This window comes from Photinus pyralis, unplaced genomic scaffold (assembly GCF_008802855.1).
Source record: "Photinus pyralis isolate 1611_PpyrPB1 unplaced genomic scaffold, Ppyr1.3 Ppyr1.4_LG3a, whole genome shotgun sequence".
Classification (NCBI taxonomy): domain Eukaryota; kingdom Metazoa; phylum Arthropoda; class Insecta; order Coleoptera; family Lampyridae; genus Photinus; species Photinus pyralis.
Genome location: NW_022170509.1, coordinates 9120432 through 9139041, shown reverse-complemented (window position 1 = coordinate 9139041; position 18610 = coordinate 9120432). Strand labels below are relative to the sequence as shown.

The following is an 18610-nucleotide window of genomic DNA, read 5'->3' as shown; positions in this document are numbered from 1 at the left end:
GAGCCCCGAGACTAAAACGACAACAGATTTTTTGAATTAGTCACTTTCTTCAAAAGGGTTTCTCACACCTCCTCCGAGTCCGACACTAATTAAGCGGACTGGGGTTCCGGCTACCCTAAGTACTTACACGTTGCAATAAAGTATCCTTTGTCACCTTTTGACGAGTCACGGATCACGGTCGAGTCCGATTGCTCGCATTAATTTTACTCCTGGATTCCTGGCAATCGACCTTTTACCAGAAAAGCCTGGAATCAGAAGATGATGCCTACCACGTACGCCTAAGGAGTGAAAGGGTACCTTGCGGATTTCAGCGGAATCCTGCCAGCCGAGGTAAAGTCCCCTTCCCCCCCATTCATCTGGTCAACAATTGCACTCAATGCAGACATTTGTAGTGCACCCGTAACCGTTGGTGCCCCAGAACCGTTGGGCAAGAAGCCCAGAAGAACTCCGGCTGCCTTGATGAGTCAGACTCTGGAGTACTTTCCTCCGATCTGACACGCTTGGTTGGGGTTCTCCCCTGAGCCAACGCTCCAGGTAAAGCACAAAACACTGGGCGGAGGGCCCGCTATATCTTCTGGCCGCCGCTTTCTGGCCATAGTCTTCTGTGTGCCAGTCCTATTCGAATAGGTGGTCTACCACCAGGTCCTTGACTAAGGCACTGCGTCGGAGCTGTCCTCTTCTTCCAGACTCCTTCTTAGGACCCGGCTTGTGGAAGTGCGGAAATGCGTTCTCACCTGGGCACAGCCGCTTGCGCAGGGATCAGTGCCAGCACCTCTACCGGAGGGAAAGGAGCGTCGCTCGGTATCCGAAAGACACCGTTATCGACTCTTGTGACTCGAGCCCGAATTTTTTTCAATGCCCGAACTCTACGACGAACAAAGATAAAATCTCCCCAAAACTCTCCTCTGAATTAATCCCTACCTATCTTTTTTGATTAATTGCCGCCTCAAAAATGGCGCTGAGCTATTAAATTAGCCATATTTAATGACGTACTAATCCCATGCGTTTCTGCCCCACGAATTATAAGACATCAACTAGAGGGTAATAACTCAAAATTCCACGCACGTTTAATTTCACCTTTAATGAAATGAGGTTCATCGGGAAGTTATAGGTACATATTCAAGATTATTTCTGATAACTGATCATTGACTCGTGTTTCTATAGATAAATAACTGTGCACGAAACCATGGGAAAAACTCATATTATCTTGGCAATGAGGTTTAGTACCTACGAGACCCGGTGAAGAAGTCGTCGATGTAGATTATGTTCGGCTCAAGATGAGTGCCAGTTCAAAAATGCAGTTGGTAGGATCAAATAAATAATAATTGTACTGATTATTTACATGAACCGAACCTTTACCTTTTCAAAGTATATAGAGGGTGAACTTATACGAGTATAAGTGACTGCTAGAACACGCGTCTATTCTAAAATCTATTTATAAGCTTAGGTTCGGCACCATTCTACGGATCTAAAAATAAGGTCGTATTTTTACAAGTAACAGGAAAATAGTTCCTTAACACGCTCTACAATGAAACTATACTACACAGTTATTAGTGCCGCTTTATTATTTGTTATCTGCAATTTGCCGCAAGTTTCTAAATGTATGACGCAGGGAGATCTGTAAGTTTCGCATTGATAACGACAGCCTGTTTGTATTAACCCCTTTTCAGAATATCGCAATGGGCGGATAAGTTAGGTGAACAGCTTTGGAATCTGGGTACAGTGGTAACTAAAAGACTTGACATTGAAAATGTAAGTAAAACACTGATAGTATGAATGGATTGGTGACATTTGGTTCACTTCAGAGCTACGCATTTGTAAATCCCGAAACGAAGGATCCAGAAAAGATTATAAATGATATCGTTAAAAATGTTTCTGCTATGATGATGAAGAAAAGGAAAGCAGTGGTTGTATGTATTGGCATAGATATAGCTATTTAAGAAAAATGTTCTCATTAGCATACTTTGCAGTGCATTTTAAAAAAAGCCGAAATGGCAGCAGCTGAATTTGAATTGAATGATACCGATCGCAATTATACGTACTACAGATCAAATCCCCCTATCAAAGATGATCAGAATGATGATGATGAGGATCATTCTGATCCTGATATAGACATGTACAGGCGTATGGACTTGGATAACGACACTCATTTTTTCAATATTCCTGTCAATACAGCACACAGTTCTGTACACGTTCCTACCAACATTTATCATAGACGTAAGTTCTTCTCGGCAACCGACCATAATACCAGTGCCAACTCTTTTTTCAGACGATGAAGCTGAAACAGCCATCAAATGGTCATCAGTTTTGGACGAAGTTTTTATACAAAATTACCGTGCCGATCCTGCCCTTACCTGGCAGTATTTTGGCAGCTCATCGGGGATTATGCGGCACTATCCAGGTATAAACAAACCTCGTTGTAAATCTATAACTGAATCATTTTAGCCATGAATTGGACAATATCAGATAAGGGTTTATTTGATTGTAGAATAAGAACGTGGTTTATTGAGGCAGCAACTTGCACGAAGGATGTTGTAATACTGTTGGATAACTCTGGATCTATGCAAGGTGAATTAATTAGCCATTAGTGGCGAAACTTAGTTTATCGCTGTTTCGTCTTCAGGTTGGAGCAAGCACATATCATTTTTGATAGTGAATACGATTTTGCAAACTCTTTCAAATAACGATTATATAAACGTAATGAATTATTCCGAAACGGTTGACTATTTAATACCCTGCTTTGGAGGTAAACTCGTTCAAGCTACTGAAGAAAATATTAAAGTCATTTTGGATGCCCTACCTTATTTGGAACCAATTAATAAGTCTAACGTAGACTTGGCTTTAGTTGGTGCGTTTGGTTTATTGCAACATGTAAGCTATAACCATAACTTGAACAGACAGGAAATGGTGATGTGCCTTATTGCTTTCAGTACAGAGAAATTCGTAACTGCAGTGCAAACCAGCGTATGTGCAACCAAGCCATTATGTTAATATCGGATGGCATTCCGAGCAACTTAAGTGAGATTATCCAGGAATATAATAGACTAGGAAACGACAGTATACCAATAAGAATTTTCACCTATTTAGTAGGGAAAGAACCGGCACATCTAGAAGAGTCTATGTGGATAGCCTGTAATAATAGAGGTAAGTATTTATTTATAATTTTTTTTTAATTATTACTGTTAGTTTCTTGCAAAATTGTGCAGACGACTAGCGATATCCCTTCATCCCAAAAATTGGAAGTACTAGTTGATCCAATAAGTTAAAACAATCACATCACCAATTTCCTCTATTTAACAATTCTGCACACAATGTTTAAAACTTCGCTATTGTTCGTATTTACCGTAATAGTTTCAAAGTCGTAAATTATCCTGTGTAAGTGAGGCTCACCAAAAAACTTTAATTCGCGCTTTTATAACCTTTACGCCCGTACTTAACGCAAGCGCACTTTGTCTCACTTGTAGGAGCAAATTTTCTTTTTACAAATAAAACACACCCCATGGTAATTTACAGGTGATTCGCGGCTCAACGCGTATTCGAATAGCACAAAATAAAGTCCACCCTGCGGAAATGGAGGTCTTGTAACAAAATTACTTTTTTTATGGACATCAATTCCGATAACTACTATTACAAAGTAAACAAAATCTGAACCAATCGCGCCATATCCCGCGACTAACCGGCGCTTAAGTTTTCAATATCCAGGGTCGTATTTCGAGACCATTCGCCCACGTAACACAATGGAAAAAATTCAGAATTTGTGCCATTACCGCGGCCACTACTATATCGTCTAAAAATTGTCGCAATGATAAATCGTAATCTGTAAAAAATATAGAAGTCAAAATGTTGTCATTCCACAAACACCTATTTCCCCTCCAAATTCCAGCGCTAAGGTTGCGGGCTACTTGTTGTCTCCTATGACACACAGTGTCCTCTGCGGTAGAGTTGTTCTTTCTCGTCCTTACACGGATAAAAGTCAGAAAAAGGCACCACGAAATATAAATCTTAAAAAAATCGAATCAAAGAAACACATTAATAGGCCCCCGTTACAGAGTAGATTAATAAATAGTAGCCAAATTCTGTATTTCAGCATTTTTACGCTCATTGAAAAATTGTAATTTGTTTTTTATTTAGTACCTACAATAAAAGTAATTGACGGAGTTTAAGGAAGTTAGGTATTGTACCACAAATTAATTTGTCTGTGGTTAGGTATTGTAACGGCTTAGTTACATTTACAAAGGCCGAAGACCTCACTTGCATATAATAAAGTTGCATCTTCTACGGCACTGGAAAAAATTTTAAAATGACAATTAATGGCTAAACCTGCATTTTTGTCTCGTGCTCGGCTTTAAACAGAACGGAACGAAAGTCAGGTTCATATAGAGATCGTGGCAACCGCGCTTGCTTTCCACAATACGGTTTTTGTCATCGCTTCTTATTGCCAGACATACTTTTGTTCATGTTCCCTATGAAGCGATATCTGTGAAAATTTTCCTATGATTAACAAATTATAAACCCAGTTTTTGAAACGGTAAAGTGGCAACCTATAGCTTTGTGAATACCTATCACATATCTTTGGATCTTGATCCTAACTCGTGCCTCAGCTTTACTCATCAGGTCAAAAAAATCATTAACCGCCGTTCACCGATTACTTACCTAGAAAGCTACTACGATATTATATTACCATATGCTATGTATACAGAGTGGCCCAACGAGAAGTATACAGAGGGCTTTTAGGGTATTAAATTTAGCAATTTCGAAAAATCCTCAAACACGTCAATTTTGTGTTTGAGGGGGACAACTTTTGGAATACAAATCACGACCCCAAGTCTTCACCCCTCTACGTAGGGAGCTTAACCCTTAAAATTTTAAATGGAATCCTATGGCAAATGGCACATTATTTGAAAGCCAATTTAATCATGATTACTAATCTGCTTTGCTTTTTAAATTCTATTGATTCATTTCGGAAATATTCGCATTTGAAATGATTTTCTTCTAAAAAAACCAAAACAAATGCGATCTAAGTCACCTTGTATTAAAATTTTATTTTGACGCTTCAATTTGTTTGTTAAACTTAAGTGAACCTGTCAGTTCCACACATTTGTAGGGTAGAAAAAACCACCGTATACCTATATATTTTAATCGATAAAGATAGAATATAAAATTCTCTTTTGAAAAATTTAGCATACCAAGAATACATTCAAAATATTCAAATGATTAAAAATATTCAAAAAAGATTCATAGGGACTTAAAAAGCTTAATAAAAGGTTCAAATGATTCAAAAAATTTCAAAAGATTGTTGCATTTTTTAAATGTTTCGCTCTTTTAAATCTTTTTGAATCAATATTTAACTTTTTTCGTGTTATGTTTTGAAAAGAGAATTTTAGATAGTATACATTTAAAGAAATAAGATATAGCGTCATTCTGAGATTGACAATTTTTTGATTTTCCCCCGTATCTCAAGCGAGCGAATATTTTTCAAATTTTGATTTCACCAAAAAGCGGTTTTTTAATTGCTACAAATGTCTTTTTAGGGTACCATTGCCATGTAGATGCTTTAGAGCAAGTGACTCAAGCTGTTTACAAGTACGTAATGGTGTTAGCTCGACCTTTGGTATTACAAGCGGAGAAGAATCCGCTGTCTTGGACGCATGCATATGTGGATGAAACGGTAAGCTGGATGTACTCCAATTCTGAAGTTATAAATTTTTAACTTTTAGTTTTCAATGGGCAATGAAAACTTTGAGCAATACCGGTTGCTGACATCAGTCGCTGGGCCGGCGTTTAATAAAAAAGTTAACAATACAAGTAAGAAAAAGGCGGAATTGCTTGGTGTTGCTGGGACGGACGTGCCGATTGGAGACATTGCAAAATTAATGTTCCCTTATAAAGTGAGTTATCCGGTTAGCGTGTAGTAATATTTAAATAAAGATTATAGACTGGAGCCAATTCGCATTCGTTTATCGTTAGTAACAATGGATACGTCTTGAAACATCCGGGTTTAAGTCCAATGGTAACAAATAATGACTCTTTCAGTACTTTAGGTTTATCCAAAATCCCTGTTGTAGTTTGATGGCGAATTAACCGTTAATTATAATAGTATCGATTTGACCGAAGTGGAACAGTTGGACGACGGTGCTGGACCTCGTGTGATCGGAAGTGAATTGGCAGAATTAAGATCAGCGATGGTAAAAGGGGAAAAGGGAGTTTTGCACGACTTAAAAATCAAGTTCCACTACGACAACATGAGAAGGGTGTCGAGAGAAGTAAACGATTACTATTATGCCCCTATTAATGGCACTCCATTTTCAATTGGATTTGCGATCCCTGATTTATATGGAAATTATTCCATTGAAGTGGAAGACAAGCTGGAAACGTACAAGCACAGTTTTGTAAATATTACATCGTTTTTCAATGGGACAAATTGGAAAATACATCCAAAATGGTAGGGTACTCTTAAATTCGTTAGTTCTATTTTCATTTCACGGGTAAATACCTATATTTTCTATTACTATAATTCGTTTTGAAGTGAGCTCTTTTAAATGTTTGAAAATTGCCTGGTAACGACAACCCGCAACTCGAACACTTGAGCTCCTTGAAGGATACGTTTGCTTGACATTATTGGTATTAACCAATAACGAGCAAACGAGCTCCTGAGCATGCGCAAAACCAAATTTTGAAACTGGGATTAGATTTGCTTTTATGCTGACTATAGATCAAATTTCATTTAAATGCTCTCATGAATAAGAAAGTTGCCATTGCGCATGCCTAAAACCAAATTTGGAAACTGACGTTAGATTTTCTTTTATTCCAAGTACCTATGTATCAAATTTTATTTAAATGCTTTAATAAATAAGAGAGTGAGCACTGTGCATGCGCAAAACCAAATTTTGAAACTGGTGTTAGTTTTACTTATATTCTTAGTCTTATTTAAATACCTTCATAAATAACAGAGTTTGCAATTCGGTTCATAAATGGTCGGGATACAAAAGGGCACTGTGAATGTTGAATCGATTAGACTCAACTTCTGGCATTGCGTATTACATGGCTAGAACTATGCCTCCTGCAATTCGTTTCATGGCTAATGGATGTCCTTATCTTTTTAGCCTACATTGCCAATTCACAAACTCCGATCTCCAAAATCCATCTGCAAAATTTCATCGTAATCGATTCATTCGTTTTCGAGATATCGTGGTAACGGGCCGACGGACGGACGGACACAGCAAAATTATAAACATGCTTTATACCTTACCACTACCGAGCCGATCGCAAACCACTAGTAATTCACTTTCACGAACTGTGGCGTTCGGATATTAAATCTACTTTCGCTTCCCCATCCTAGCCACTTGGAAACCAGCATCCTATATAAGTGTTTTCAACACTAAAGTTTTTTCTTTTTGTTCGGATAGAATTGACACTTTAGAGGACCAATACAGGGACACAAGCTGCTCCACATGCGAATTGACAATGCTGTTTCCGTTGAGATAATTATTAACGTCAGTTCCGAGAAACATGAAAATTTAGTTTATAGATAACCACTTTTAAAGTGCAATTATCGTTTCTAGTACCAGTGGTCAAACGAGGTGCTTCTTTTTTTCGAGTCTTTGGTTTCTGCCACCCATATGGTCCACCGCAGAAGTCTCTTTCTTATGATGCTCGCTGTTGATGTTTATGACCTTTTGAAAGGTCTGAGATTGAATCGTATCAATTGTCTACATGGTTTATTGCTATTCTGAATACAAAGATGTGGTTACCTGTTCTATACAGGAAACTAACTAACCCCGAAGTATTGACTAGGTTGGTCCAAATAATTGATCCGAATGATTCAAAGGGCAGTCTATACAAAATCCTAGGTCTCGTATAATGAATGGCTTCTTTGATTTAAATTTGAAACACGTTGCTCAAAAATTAGGTAATCCGACGGTAAGCCAATCAATTCATTAACTCCACGTGGAGCAGAGCTGGGCAGAATACTTTCAAAAAGTATTTGAATACTAAATAGTAAATTGTAAATACTTTACACAAATCAAAGGTATTTGAATACTAATTACTTTTACGTCCAGCACAAGCGAATACTAGATACAGATACATTGAAAAGTATTCACATACTTTAAAAAATAAGTATTCACATACTTTAGAATGTATTCGAATACTTTCAAAAGTATTCTAATACTATCAAAGGTATTCGATTACTTTGAAAAGTATTCGAATACAGTAAAAAGTATTCAAATACTTGTCACTCAAATACATTAAAAATATAAAATAGTATACTAGATAAAAGTCTTAATACTACTTTAAAAAATCAAGCTATACTTTGTATGGGGTTAGCTTTTTTTTATATTTCTATTGTTATATACAAATTTAAGGGGAGTAAAAGGACCTTTCTTATACCAGTTATATCCTTAAGAATACGTGTACCAGTTTTCAAAGCGATCGTACGTCGTGCACATAATACGTCCGCCTTTCTGAAATTAATCCTAGCGATTTTGGAACAGATCCATTTTTGACCATCCGTTTGTCCGTGTGCATGATAGTTTGTTTAGAAACGTACGATCGCTTTGAAAATTGGTACACATGGTCTTAAGGATATAAGAAAGGTCCCTATTGTTTTTAAGTTACGTAGACTATCGAGTTTGGTGTACCTATCGGATTTTTATATTTGATTTTGTGACAATGGAAACTTTCGCTAAACATTTCTAAATTGTTCTCAAATATTTGAATAACTTAAAAGTACTGCGTTTTTTTGAGGCTGGAAGAAAATTGCCTCAGATCGATCCGGAAAAAAAATTTCTTATAGAATGTGGCCTGTAGAATCCATAATTTCAAACAGTTCCAAGATTGGGCTACTAGTTCAAAAGTTACAGCCCTTTGAATTTTCTTTCGAAATTGATTTCTAGTCCATAACTTTTGATTGAGAAGTCTAATCGAAAAAGTACGAGTTGTTTTGGATTCTACGCACCAAAATTAATAAGAAAAAGTGTTTTCCCGAGAAATTTTGGTGCAGTCGATTTTTGGTAAAAAAGGGAAGGTTATACACTGCTTTTTTTGAGGCCCGAAAAGAAAATTGTCTCAGATCGACCCGGAAAAAAAATTTTCTTATAGAATGTGGCCTGTAGAATCCACCATTTCAAACAGTTCCAAGATTGGGCTATACTAGATCAAAAGTGTTTTCGCGAGAAATTTTGGAGTAGTCGATTTTGGTAAAAAAAGGAAGGTTAAGTATTCAAATACTATGCGAAGTATTCGAATACTTTTCAAAGTATCCAAATACTTTGCGCAGTATTCGAATACTAAATATTTGTGAAAGTATTTGAGTTACAAATACAAATACTGCTTCCATAAAAGTATTTAATTACAAGGTATTTGAATACTTTAAAGGGATTGAATACTAAAAAGTATTTACAAAATCGAATACTGCCCAGCTCTGACGTGGAGTAGGTAATTTTAATATAGCAAATCCCACGTGACATATCAACCTCGCAAACGACGACTGCGAAATAAACAAAAACCCCCTCTAATTTGTACTAACCACGCCATATCTCACGACTCACCAGCTCCCCAAGCTTTTAAACGCATTTATAAAGTCAGACCCGGATTTCAGGGCTATTTGCCCACGTGACACAACCAAAAAATTTTAGAAATCCTGTCAAATAATGAAACCACTCTCTATAATCTATATCTTGCATGACCCAATTGAAAAACTGGGCAATTCCAAAAAACTTCAACTCCACACCCTAAACTGGAAGAGCCTCTGTTTGACCTAACTTCAACTACCAATCTAATAAAATAATTGCCCTCGCCCATGTGATAGATACCCAGGCAAGAAGTGCTGAACTTAAAACGGGCACAGAAACTACGCTGCTGTTATTGCTGCGAAGTCACATGGTTTTAAGAACCAACAGAGGAAACCTAAAACCCATAAGCACATGAAATTAAAATTCATACTTAATCTATCCTGCACCATCTGCATCTTTAAACTGCTACTACATCGTGTACAGTGCCAGGATCTTCACCATTTCCTGGTGGCCTTCTACACAAATACCCTTACAAATCGTCTCTTCGCAACACGGTTTAAAGAGAAGGAGAGTAGTCCTCTCGCTCGCCCCCTGACACTACCATGTTTAGGACGGCTAATGTCAAAAATCGTCACAAAGTCATAATCAATAAAAAATAAAAGTCAAAATCGTGTCCACCAACGCCTTTCGACCTCCAAAGTACAGCGCTAGGCTGACTTGCTATTGTTTAGTCGCCTTCTACGACACGCAGTTCCGTCTGCGATATGGTTATTCTTTCCCGATCCTTCACGGAGATACAACTTTTGGCATTTTCCGAAAGAATAGTTATACTTCAATTACGTTTACACAAGCTCATAAGTACACCATATTTTTGTTTGTTTTGCATTATGTAAGTGCAGATACGTACAGGTCGTTCGTAAAAGTTCAAATATTTTAGTAACAAAAAAGAGCTATCGAAAAAGTTTCAAATAAAAGTTGCAAGATTCGATGGGATAAATACAATAGACGTAGAAAAAAATTTTTCAAAATGGCGGTTTTTGAGAAATTGGCATCAACTTCCTGATTTTAAATGGACGCCATATTTAATTTGTATGTCATTCGATAGAGAAAAAAATTACAAAACCAGTGATACCAAACACTTAGTATTTCATTTGGGAATCAACCTTGCATTTTGCCTTGAAGTTTACAATGTATTTCTTATGGCAATAATTCCATGGCCGTGTCGATGGTGACTATGCGAGACAATAAACGAATGGATTTGGTTTCACAATCAGCCATGGCGTCGATTAAGAAGTTGATGTGAATATCTCGAAAATCGCCATTTTGCAATTTTTTTTTCTACGTCCATTGAATTTATCCCATTGAATCTTGCAACTATTTATTTGAAACTTTCTTCGATAGCTCTCTTTGTTACTAAAATATTGACCTTTTTAAAAATGACGATTTTCACTTTTTGCCAATGATCTACGAAACGATTGATTTTTTTCAAAATTTCGCATCAGAATATTTATCAGCATCAAAAACGACACAACTTTGCCAATTTAACCGAATTTGTAAGTATAACAATAACATAGATAATCATCCTACTCAATTTAAAACACCCTGTATCCTCGTTGATTGTTTATATAAAGACTTTAGTAGTACAGTATGACTGTATTAATTGTGAATATTCTAGAAATCCAGATAAACATGGAGGCCGAAAGCGGATGTGACGCATCCTTTCCGGGAAATACGATATGTTTTGTTCGAGAATATTCGGTTAATCGATCCGCACAAAATTGGATATTTCCCAATACATTTAAAATTTTTCGGGATCCCGCAAATACCGGGATCTCTCGGGATTAACATAAACGACCCCGCAAAAACCGGGATCGAGATTTTGCCGCGGGATTGCATTCCCTAATTATTCACGCGTGAATTCCATCGACCCGTCTGGGGGTATTAGATCTCAAAACCGAGACCTCAGAGGGCAGCGGTTTTGTATAAGTATAAGAAAAATGAGCTAGAAACACCTTCAGTAGGCAAACTTTAAAAATTGGGTTTGACCAACTTGAATCATCAAAAACTATGATGAGCAAATTCTCAAATGCCTACCCTACTAGTTTTCGGTGTTCTCCGTAATTTCTAATTTCAGAATGTATCTTATCACTTGTGCGAAAAAGATGGAAAGATAACAAATATGCTTGTATTTTAGGGTCTATTGCAAGTATCACTACCTGGAAGGTCACGAATATGAAACGCCCGAAAAAGAGTTACTCCACTTTCTGAGTAAAATCAACCAGGACGACTTTAAGTGGACGATGCAATACGAAGAGGAGGAGGAGGAGGAAGTCGACGAGAACATCAATTTGGAAGATCTGAGCGACGAAGATTGCGGCGCCAAGACGCTCGAGGATGATGCGTACTACTGCGACAAAAATTTAGTGCAGCATCTAGTTTTTGACGCCAACATAACAAAATTAGCTTTTGAAGAACCGTGGACACATCGTACCGAAGAAGAGTACCAGTTAGTCAAGCTTTATAATGCGACGCTTAGATTTGTGTCAACCATGAGTGGATTCACTCGATGGGAGTATATTGGGGACGTTCATCCGAAATATCCGTAAGTACATACTTTAGGTACCTCTTTTCAATTTGCATGGCTCTCACTTTTTTCTTATTCTTTTTCATTTATCTCCCAGAGATCGGACTATAGGTATAGTCTTGTACCTTCTGTTATCATTTTGAATGTTTTCCCTTGATATTATTGTTTTTCTTTGGCCCTATTGGTTCTGCAGGGATTTTGTCAACGACTTGAATTCGATAGTGAGCATTGTTTCTGGTTATTTGAATTCCGTGACATCCACAGAAAAAAGTGAGACTATATGGCGGTATGGCTTTTGATCCATCTGCTTCTCCAAGTTTAAAGTTTTTACACCCTCATTAATGTCAAATGATTTAATTGTTTTTGATCAGTTTACTAGTTAGGTTTTTTCCAGAACTTTTGGAGATTTATACCCACGGGCCATTGATGAACGATTTTATAAAACCGCAGTCATAGAACATAGATATAATAACTACTCGTTTGTTTATTCAACGCCGCTTGAGCAAAAATATGACGTAAACTTATTAATCACAGGAAGCCATGCAATATTCCTTACTCAAGATGATAAAGAGGCGCCAGGTGCGGTAGTGGGATACCAATTCTCCCACTCACATCTAAGACAACAGTTTTCCAAAATTGTATCATCGCCATCACCTGCGGTAAAGTATCCCTGATGTAATCTTAACAACCCCTGTAATGTAGACCTAATGTTACAGTGCCGAAATTGCCTTAAGTGCGAGGATGAATTAGATTGCTACATTATTGACCATTCTGGGTACATTGTTGTCGCGAAGGAAGAATACCTTACAGGGCGATTTTTTGGTATTACAGAAGGAGTTACAATGGAAGCCATGGTGCGATTGGAAGTTTTTGAGATAATTACCGTTCGCAACTATCAAGCAATCTGTTATTACCCACAGTGGATCAAAGGCAGTAGCAATGTCTTAACCACGGTAAATTTTGTTGACAAAATCACTACCTACTTACTCATTTGACATGTGTTATAGCCACTTCGTTATTTCATTTGGAGTGTGCAGTGGATTTTAGGGCAAATAGCATGGATAAGTTTTAAAATAAACATACCTTTCCTTTGGGATGCGAAGTTTCTACAAATAAGCGCTCAAGATACTTCCTGTAAGTATATACCTATATTATGGGTTTGCAGGCGGCGTGCGCTCTTTATGAATTTCTGCTTAAATAGGGCGGGAATTCGAGGATATGACTGGAATACTTACATGGTTTATTCCTTGGAGTCCATTATTTATTATGTGCACTGTTAAAAAAATCCATTGCGCATGCGCAGCCCCAATTTTTTTATTTATGGGCGGATTTTTTTACCTTTCAAGCGAAAGTGCAACGTAAAAAATGAATTAAAGACATAGACTGTCCAGCCGCGAACTAAAATACGCATGCGCTGACTTTCTTATTTGTGACCCAATTCTTTCAAAATGTCAGCAGAATATGGTTCCCAAAAAATTGAAATTATGTGCCAAAAAATGACTAGTATGCGCAGACATTGACATTCTGAAATGTAACCAAAGATACCTTTTATAAAAGCGAATTAAACACACACACCAAAAAAGTGGATTGTGCATGCGCAGACCCAATTTTTTATTTATGGCCGAATTTTTGTGAAATGTTACAAATAACGCGTATTAAAAACCATTAAAAAAACTCATTTCTTATTTGTGGCCCTATTCTTCCGAAGTTTCAGCAGAAAATGCTTGCTATTGAACTCACGTGTCACGCGCAGGGACATGAGGACGGCTTTTTTTAATTTTAACTGAAAATGCTTCTATAAAATCAAATTGAAAACACACGTTCAAAAAAGGATTGTGTATGCGCAGAGCCAACTTTCTTAGTTGCAGGTGGATTTTTCCGAAATGTTTACGAAAGGTGCTTTTCAAATTGCGGTTTGTGATCATTTTGGTTAAACGGTTGAAAACGAATTTGGCTGGAGTAACTAATTTTCTTGTCTCGCCTCCTGAATTCCCCCTTCCCCGATTCTGCAATATCTATCAAAAATGTGAAATAAGAATAAATCTTACAATGTTTTCAGCACCGCCTCCCCCAAAACCAACTGCTAAAAAATGTCTTAAAAACTGCAAACAGGAAGAAGAAGATTGGCACGCGCAAAATAAGATTCCAGTTCATGAAACACGCCGTACTGCATGCGAATTAGAACGGCATTTATACGCCTTCAATCCGAAAATGTTTAAAACCAGCAATCCTTTTCCAGAAGAGCTCAGGATAGATGACTGCAAAAGGTTTCGGAAGCCACTTGTTTTAATCAATACCCAGTATTTCATTATTTGCAGGCCGTTTTACTTGAAACAAATCCCCCACACCAATTTACTACTTATCGCCATAAATACCGCTGTAGAAGAAACTTGTTACTTCATGCACAGTAATGCGGTTCAAGACATTGTTTACGAGAACGACACTACATTTCCATGCCAAAAATTGTATTTAAACAATTTACCTCGCAGTCCACTCACGGGTTGTTATAATGAACACCCACTTGTATGTTTTTATACGAAACATACTATAATACTAACGGATTATTTGCAGGAAAGCGAAATCGACGACTGTGGAAGAACGGGAAGGATTCAATTTTACACAAAGTTGTTAATTATAAGCGCACTATTATTCATCATCCAAAGACATTTTTATTAAACTAATTCTAGAAGTTTTTGTAATGATGTTGGAACGTAGGTCCATGAGCAGTTATTCTATTGATATCGACACATGCGGCTTCAATCGACGAAGTTAAAGGTGGAGGCCCACAACTGAATACCCCAACAGTATTCGCCTACAAGCAAATCATTAAACCTAATTCTAACCTAAATACCTACATACATTCTGATGTAGCGATTGTAAACTTTTGAAGAACTTCCTGAAATCGGGCCGACCAAAGTGTGTAACTGCCTTCAAGTTAGTAAAAAGTGACTTATCAGATAACTTCTGATAATGTCTTTCGCAAATGTACAATAAAATCGTTCTCAAATCAAACTTTTGATAAAATTGCGTAATAAAGATGTGACTGCTAACAATTTGATTTTCGTCTACTTTCTCCAGATCCCTCAAAATATCTACCAACCACTCAAACTGCTTCTGCGTTCTCGAAACCCATATGAAGTACACCTAAAATCAAACTTGCACTAAATTCATATTAGATCAAAGGCGGTCGTACTTTTTTGCAGTGCGCTTTGTGCTTAATGTTTGCTCGAAACACGATGTCCTTTAAAATACTGGCAAATGGCGTTACGCCGATTCCACCTCCAATCAAGACTGAAACCTCAAACCGATACCAGTTTTGATGACTTTCCCCATAAGGTCCATCCAAGTGAATCTAGAATTATAAGACCATAGACAATTGTTGATCGTTTCATCATGGTCCAGCTTGAGAAAGCTATATATAAAATTGTGTGCATATTTTTACATATCATTCCCTTTTATTTTGCATCCGAATACGGATACGAACCGGGGGTCTCCTTGTTTCTAGTCGCTATAATAAACTTGCATTTACGCAGAAATAAACCGCAAGGTAAGTATACGCTACATCGAAATCACGATTACTCTGGAGCGATGTAAATAAATGAAGCTACGTTTAATCTTGGCTATTTATAGACTCCTCCGGCGGCGCTTTTCGAATTGCGCCCGCTTAGTAAGAATTGATATGCCGACAATTGTTCTACTAAGGCTCATTGCATCCTACATATATCGTAGATATATAATTGTGAAATATGGCTTGCTGGGATCTTGAAAAACCGACTCGAACTGTATAAAAATTAACATCATTAAATAAATAGTTCTAATGAAAATCCGGGACTTCGAAATCAACCAATATGGGCGCGATTTGTGTCTGATTGGTGCTGATATTAAATAAAACGTCCGCAATTATTTATTTTTGGTCTTTATTTTTAAGTGGATTCATGGTTTAGTTTTGTTACGTGTTAAAAGATGAATCATTTGGAACTATTTGCGTAGTTTTTATAAAAGTGTCCTCTCAGATCGTTGCGATAAGCCTTGTTTTTCGCTGCATAAAAGCTAATTAGTTTCAAGACAAAGACGTGTTATCACTGAAGTTTTTAACTCATCTAATATAGACGCCTGCGCAGGCAAGTTTTAAAATTCCCGCCAAGTTGAAAAAGTTCTGCTTGCAACAGAAAGTAAGTAAAATGTACAGAAAGCAGCTAGGAAAGGTCCAGCGACTCGCCTGTCTGGGAGTCACTGGAGCCCTAAAAACCACGCCAACCTTGGCCATGGAGGCACTTCTGGGACTAGAGCCTTTACACTTAGCTGTGGAGGCAGAGGCTCGGAAAGCTTCCATACGGCTAAACGATTGGGATGAATGGAAGGATCGAGGCAGTCTTGGGCACGGGCGGATCTGGGAGGAAACCCTCAGGACCGATCCCCTCCTCGCAAGGAGGGGCGTGATCGGGGCTATCTTGCTAAGACCAAAGCGTTATAAAGTCATTCTCCCGGATAGGGAGCAGTGGCTGAACTCGGATTGCCCGTTCCTCAAACCTGAGGGGCTCGTGTGGTTTACAGACGGGTCCCAAACAGAAAGGGGAACGGGCATGGGTATATATGGTAATCGACCGAGAGCCAGCGTCAGCGTCTCCCTTGGTCAGCATAGCACCGTGTTTCAGGCAGAGATGTTAGCCATCATGACCTGTGCACAGGAAAACCTCCGTAGAGGTTACCGTAATAAGCATATATACATATGCAGCGATAGTCAGGCGGCGTTGAGGGCCCTGTCGGTAGACAGGTTCCGATCAGCTACGGCGCTTGATTGCAGGCGAACCCTAGATAGATTAGGTGAGTCTAATAGGGTAAGCTTGATTTGGGTGCCAGCGCACTGCGGAATAGGGGGCAACGAAAGGGCGGACGAGTTGGCTCGCGAAGGCAGTGGTGGGGTCTTCGTCGGGCCCGAGCCTACCCTAGGGATTGCTCCCTCCGTTGTTAGGGCCAGGATTAAAGATTGGTTGACCAGTCAATTCCAGGCTCAGTGGCAACAAGTAACCGGACTCTGACAGTCCAAGGCCTTTCTAACAGGGCCCGTTGGCAAATCGGGGTCTTCTAAGCTTCTAAAACTGAATAGAAGCCAGCTTAGGAAGATCACTGGTGTCCTTACGGGACACTGGATGGTCAACTATCACCTGCATAACATTGGGCTCGCGGAGGAGTCAACGTGCAGGTTCTGTGGCGAGGCAGATGAAACTACCGAGCATGTGGTCTGTCACTGTGACGCTTTGATCAGGGACAGATATCAACTCCTTGGAGACAGATACCTGGAACCGAGGAGGGTGAAGCAACTTAGGCTAAACAGGGTCCTATCCTTCATTGAGAGGAAGGGCTCTGAACTCAGTTGCGAAGAAAGGGGGTAGGCACAATGGGCCTCTGGTGTGCCTAAGTGCTGCCCGGTCGGGCTCCCCTGCGAATAGAATAGAAGTAAAATGTAAATATAAATGTATAGTGGGTTGGATTGGTAGAGCAGCCTTGGTTGAAACCCCGCCCACTCAAAAATAGAGGCAAACATAAAATAAGTACCTTGCGCTTAAAGGCAAGGAAAATGTAAAAGAGGCACTAGAGAGGTGGCGACTACGCGATGATAAAGAGGCGTGAACTGGACATAAAAAGAGATCTGTTAGGGGTACGGTTGAAAGCGGCTTACAATAGAGAAGTGAAGGATATATAAGGAGGGAGGTTTTGGACATGCGTGAGTTGGTGGAAAGAAATTTAGACAAATGAAAAAGTGTATAGAAGAAGGGGGGGGGATTTGAAACAAGAATGACGACGAAAGGAGTAACGCGTAAAGAACAGTGTAATAGGTGGACGCTTTGCCCTTTTAAAAATTGATTTTGTATTTTGTTAAACAGGGAAATTTCCACATGTACCGCTTCATAGCAAACTTGAACTAAAGTAAGTCTGGCGATAATAAGAAACGTATTGGGGAAAGCGAGCGAGGTTGCCACGTTCTCTACGGACCTAAAAGTTGCGTTCGTTCCATTTTCCGAAATGCGGGTTTTCTAATGGTTGCTGCGTTCAAGAAAGAAGGTCCGCTTCCCTCTAAATGTCGTGCCTTTAATGTCTTCTATGAGGTTTTATATATGTAGGTGCGAAAAAATGTTTAGATCGTATGAGAGCATGTGTTTAAGAGCTTTGAAAGCCTATTCTTTTAGAGAGGATCTTAAGGGCCTTCAAGAGTTTTCCATGTACTTTCAAGATCGCTGTAAAGACATTTGGCTTCAAAAATCGTCAACAAACCTGAATGGGTTTTTTAAATTTTTTAAGACCTACACAGTGCAAAGTGTTTGTCCATAAGAGCCTTCAGGACTATACCAACATTTTATATGTTATATTTTTCTTTGTGCTCTAATAGTTGGTCCCTTAGCCGGTTACAAAAGTTTGGTTTTGAATTTGTATTTACGCTTACCCTTCATAGCGAACATAAAAAAAGTATACCTGGCGATCGATAACAAGTGATAACAAGAAACGTATTGCGGAA

General features: G+C 38.5%; 2 protein-coding genes across 5 annotated transcripts in view; one reads left to right on the top strand and one right to left on the bottom strand.

The window, feature by feature from the left end:
• The first annotated feature begins 1459 nt into the window (after positions 1–1459).
• Positions 1460–14785, top strand: LOC116165496 (voltage-dependent calcium channel subunit alpha-2/delta-4). 4 transcript variants are annotated; one of them, XM_031479983.1, is made up of 19 exons: positions 1460–1620; positions 1671–1752; positions 1806–1910; positions 1971–2217; positions 2270–2401; positions 2446–2568; positions 2624–2871; positions 2931–3144; positions 5532–5668; positions 5718–5888; positions 5936–6010; positions 6066–6442; positions 11707–12114; positions 12491–12755; positions 12813–13049; positions 13104–13230; positions 14156–14363; positions 14415–14619; positions 14668–14785. In XM_031479983.1, exons 1-19 carry the CDS (start codon positions 1529–1531, stop codon positions 14770–14772), a joined length of 3558 nt encoding a protein of 1185 aa, XP_031335843.1. In that variant the 5' UTR covers positions 1460–1528; the 3' UTR covers positions 14773–14785. The 4 variants fall into 4 exon arrangements, with proteins under 4 accessions (XP_031335843.1, XP_031335842.1, XP_031335845.1 ...); XM_031479982.1 differs by having other exon boundaries at positions 14156–14619; XM_031479985.1 differs by lacking the exons at positions 13104–13230; positions 14156–14363; positions 14415–14619; positions 14668–14785 and having other exon boundaries at positions 12799–12940.
• Positions 14725–18610, bottom strand: part of LOC116165495 (dual oxidase-like) — a 26434-nt gene continuing 22548 nt past the window's right edge. The window contains exons 22-24 of the mRNA XM_031479981.1: positions 15290–15448; positions 14956–15240; positions 14725–14908 (exon numbers count right to left, since the gene is read on the bottom strand). Of these exons, the coding sequence (XP_031335841.1) occupies positions 14780–14908; positions 14956–15240; positions 15290–15448 (573 nt within the window). The 3' untranslated portion in view covers positions 14725–14779. The remainder of the gene's footprint in view (positions 14909–14955; positions 15241–15289; positions 15449–18610) is intronic.

What these genes read in the sequence shown, in the direction of transcription:
- LOC116165496 (XM_031479982.1), top strand. Translation starts at nt 1,529, where the DNA reads ATGAAACTATACTACACAGTTATTAGTGCCGCTTTATTATTTGTTATC. An exon ending in AGAAAAGGAAAGCAGTGGTT is followed by an intron (nt 1,911 to 1,970) that starts GTATGTATTGGC and finishes CATACTTTGCAG; the next exon opens with TGCATTTTAAAAAAAGCCGA. An exon ending in GTTATAATGAACACCCACTT is followed by an intron (nt 14,620 to 14,667) that starts GTATGTTTTTAT and finishes GATTATTTGCAG; the next exon opens with GAAAGCGAAATCGACGACTG.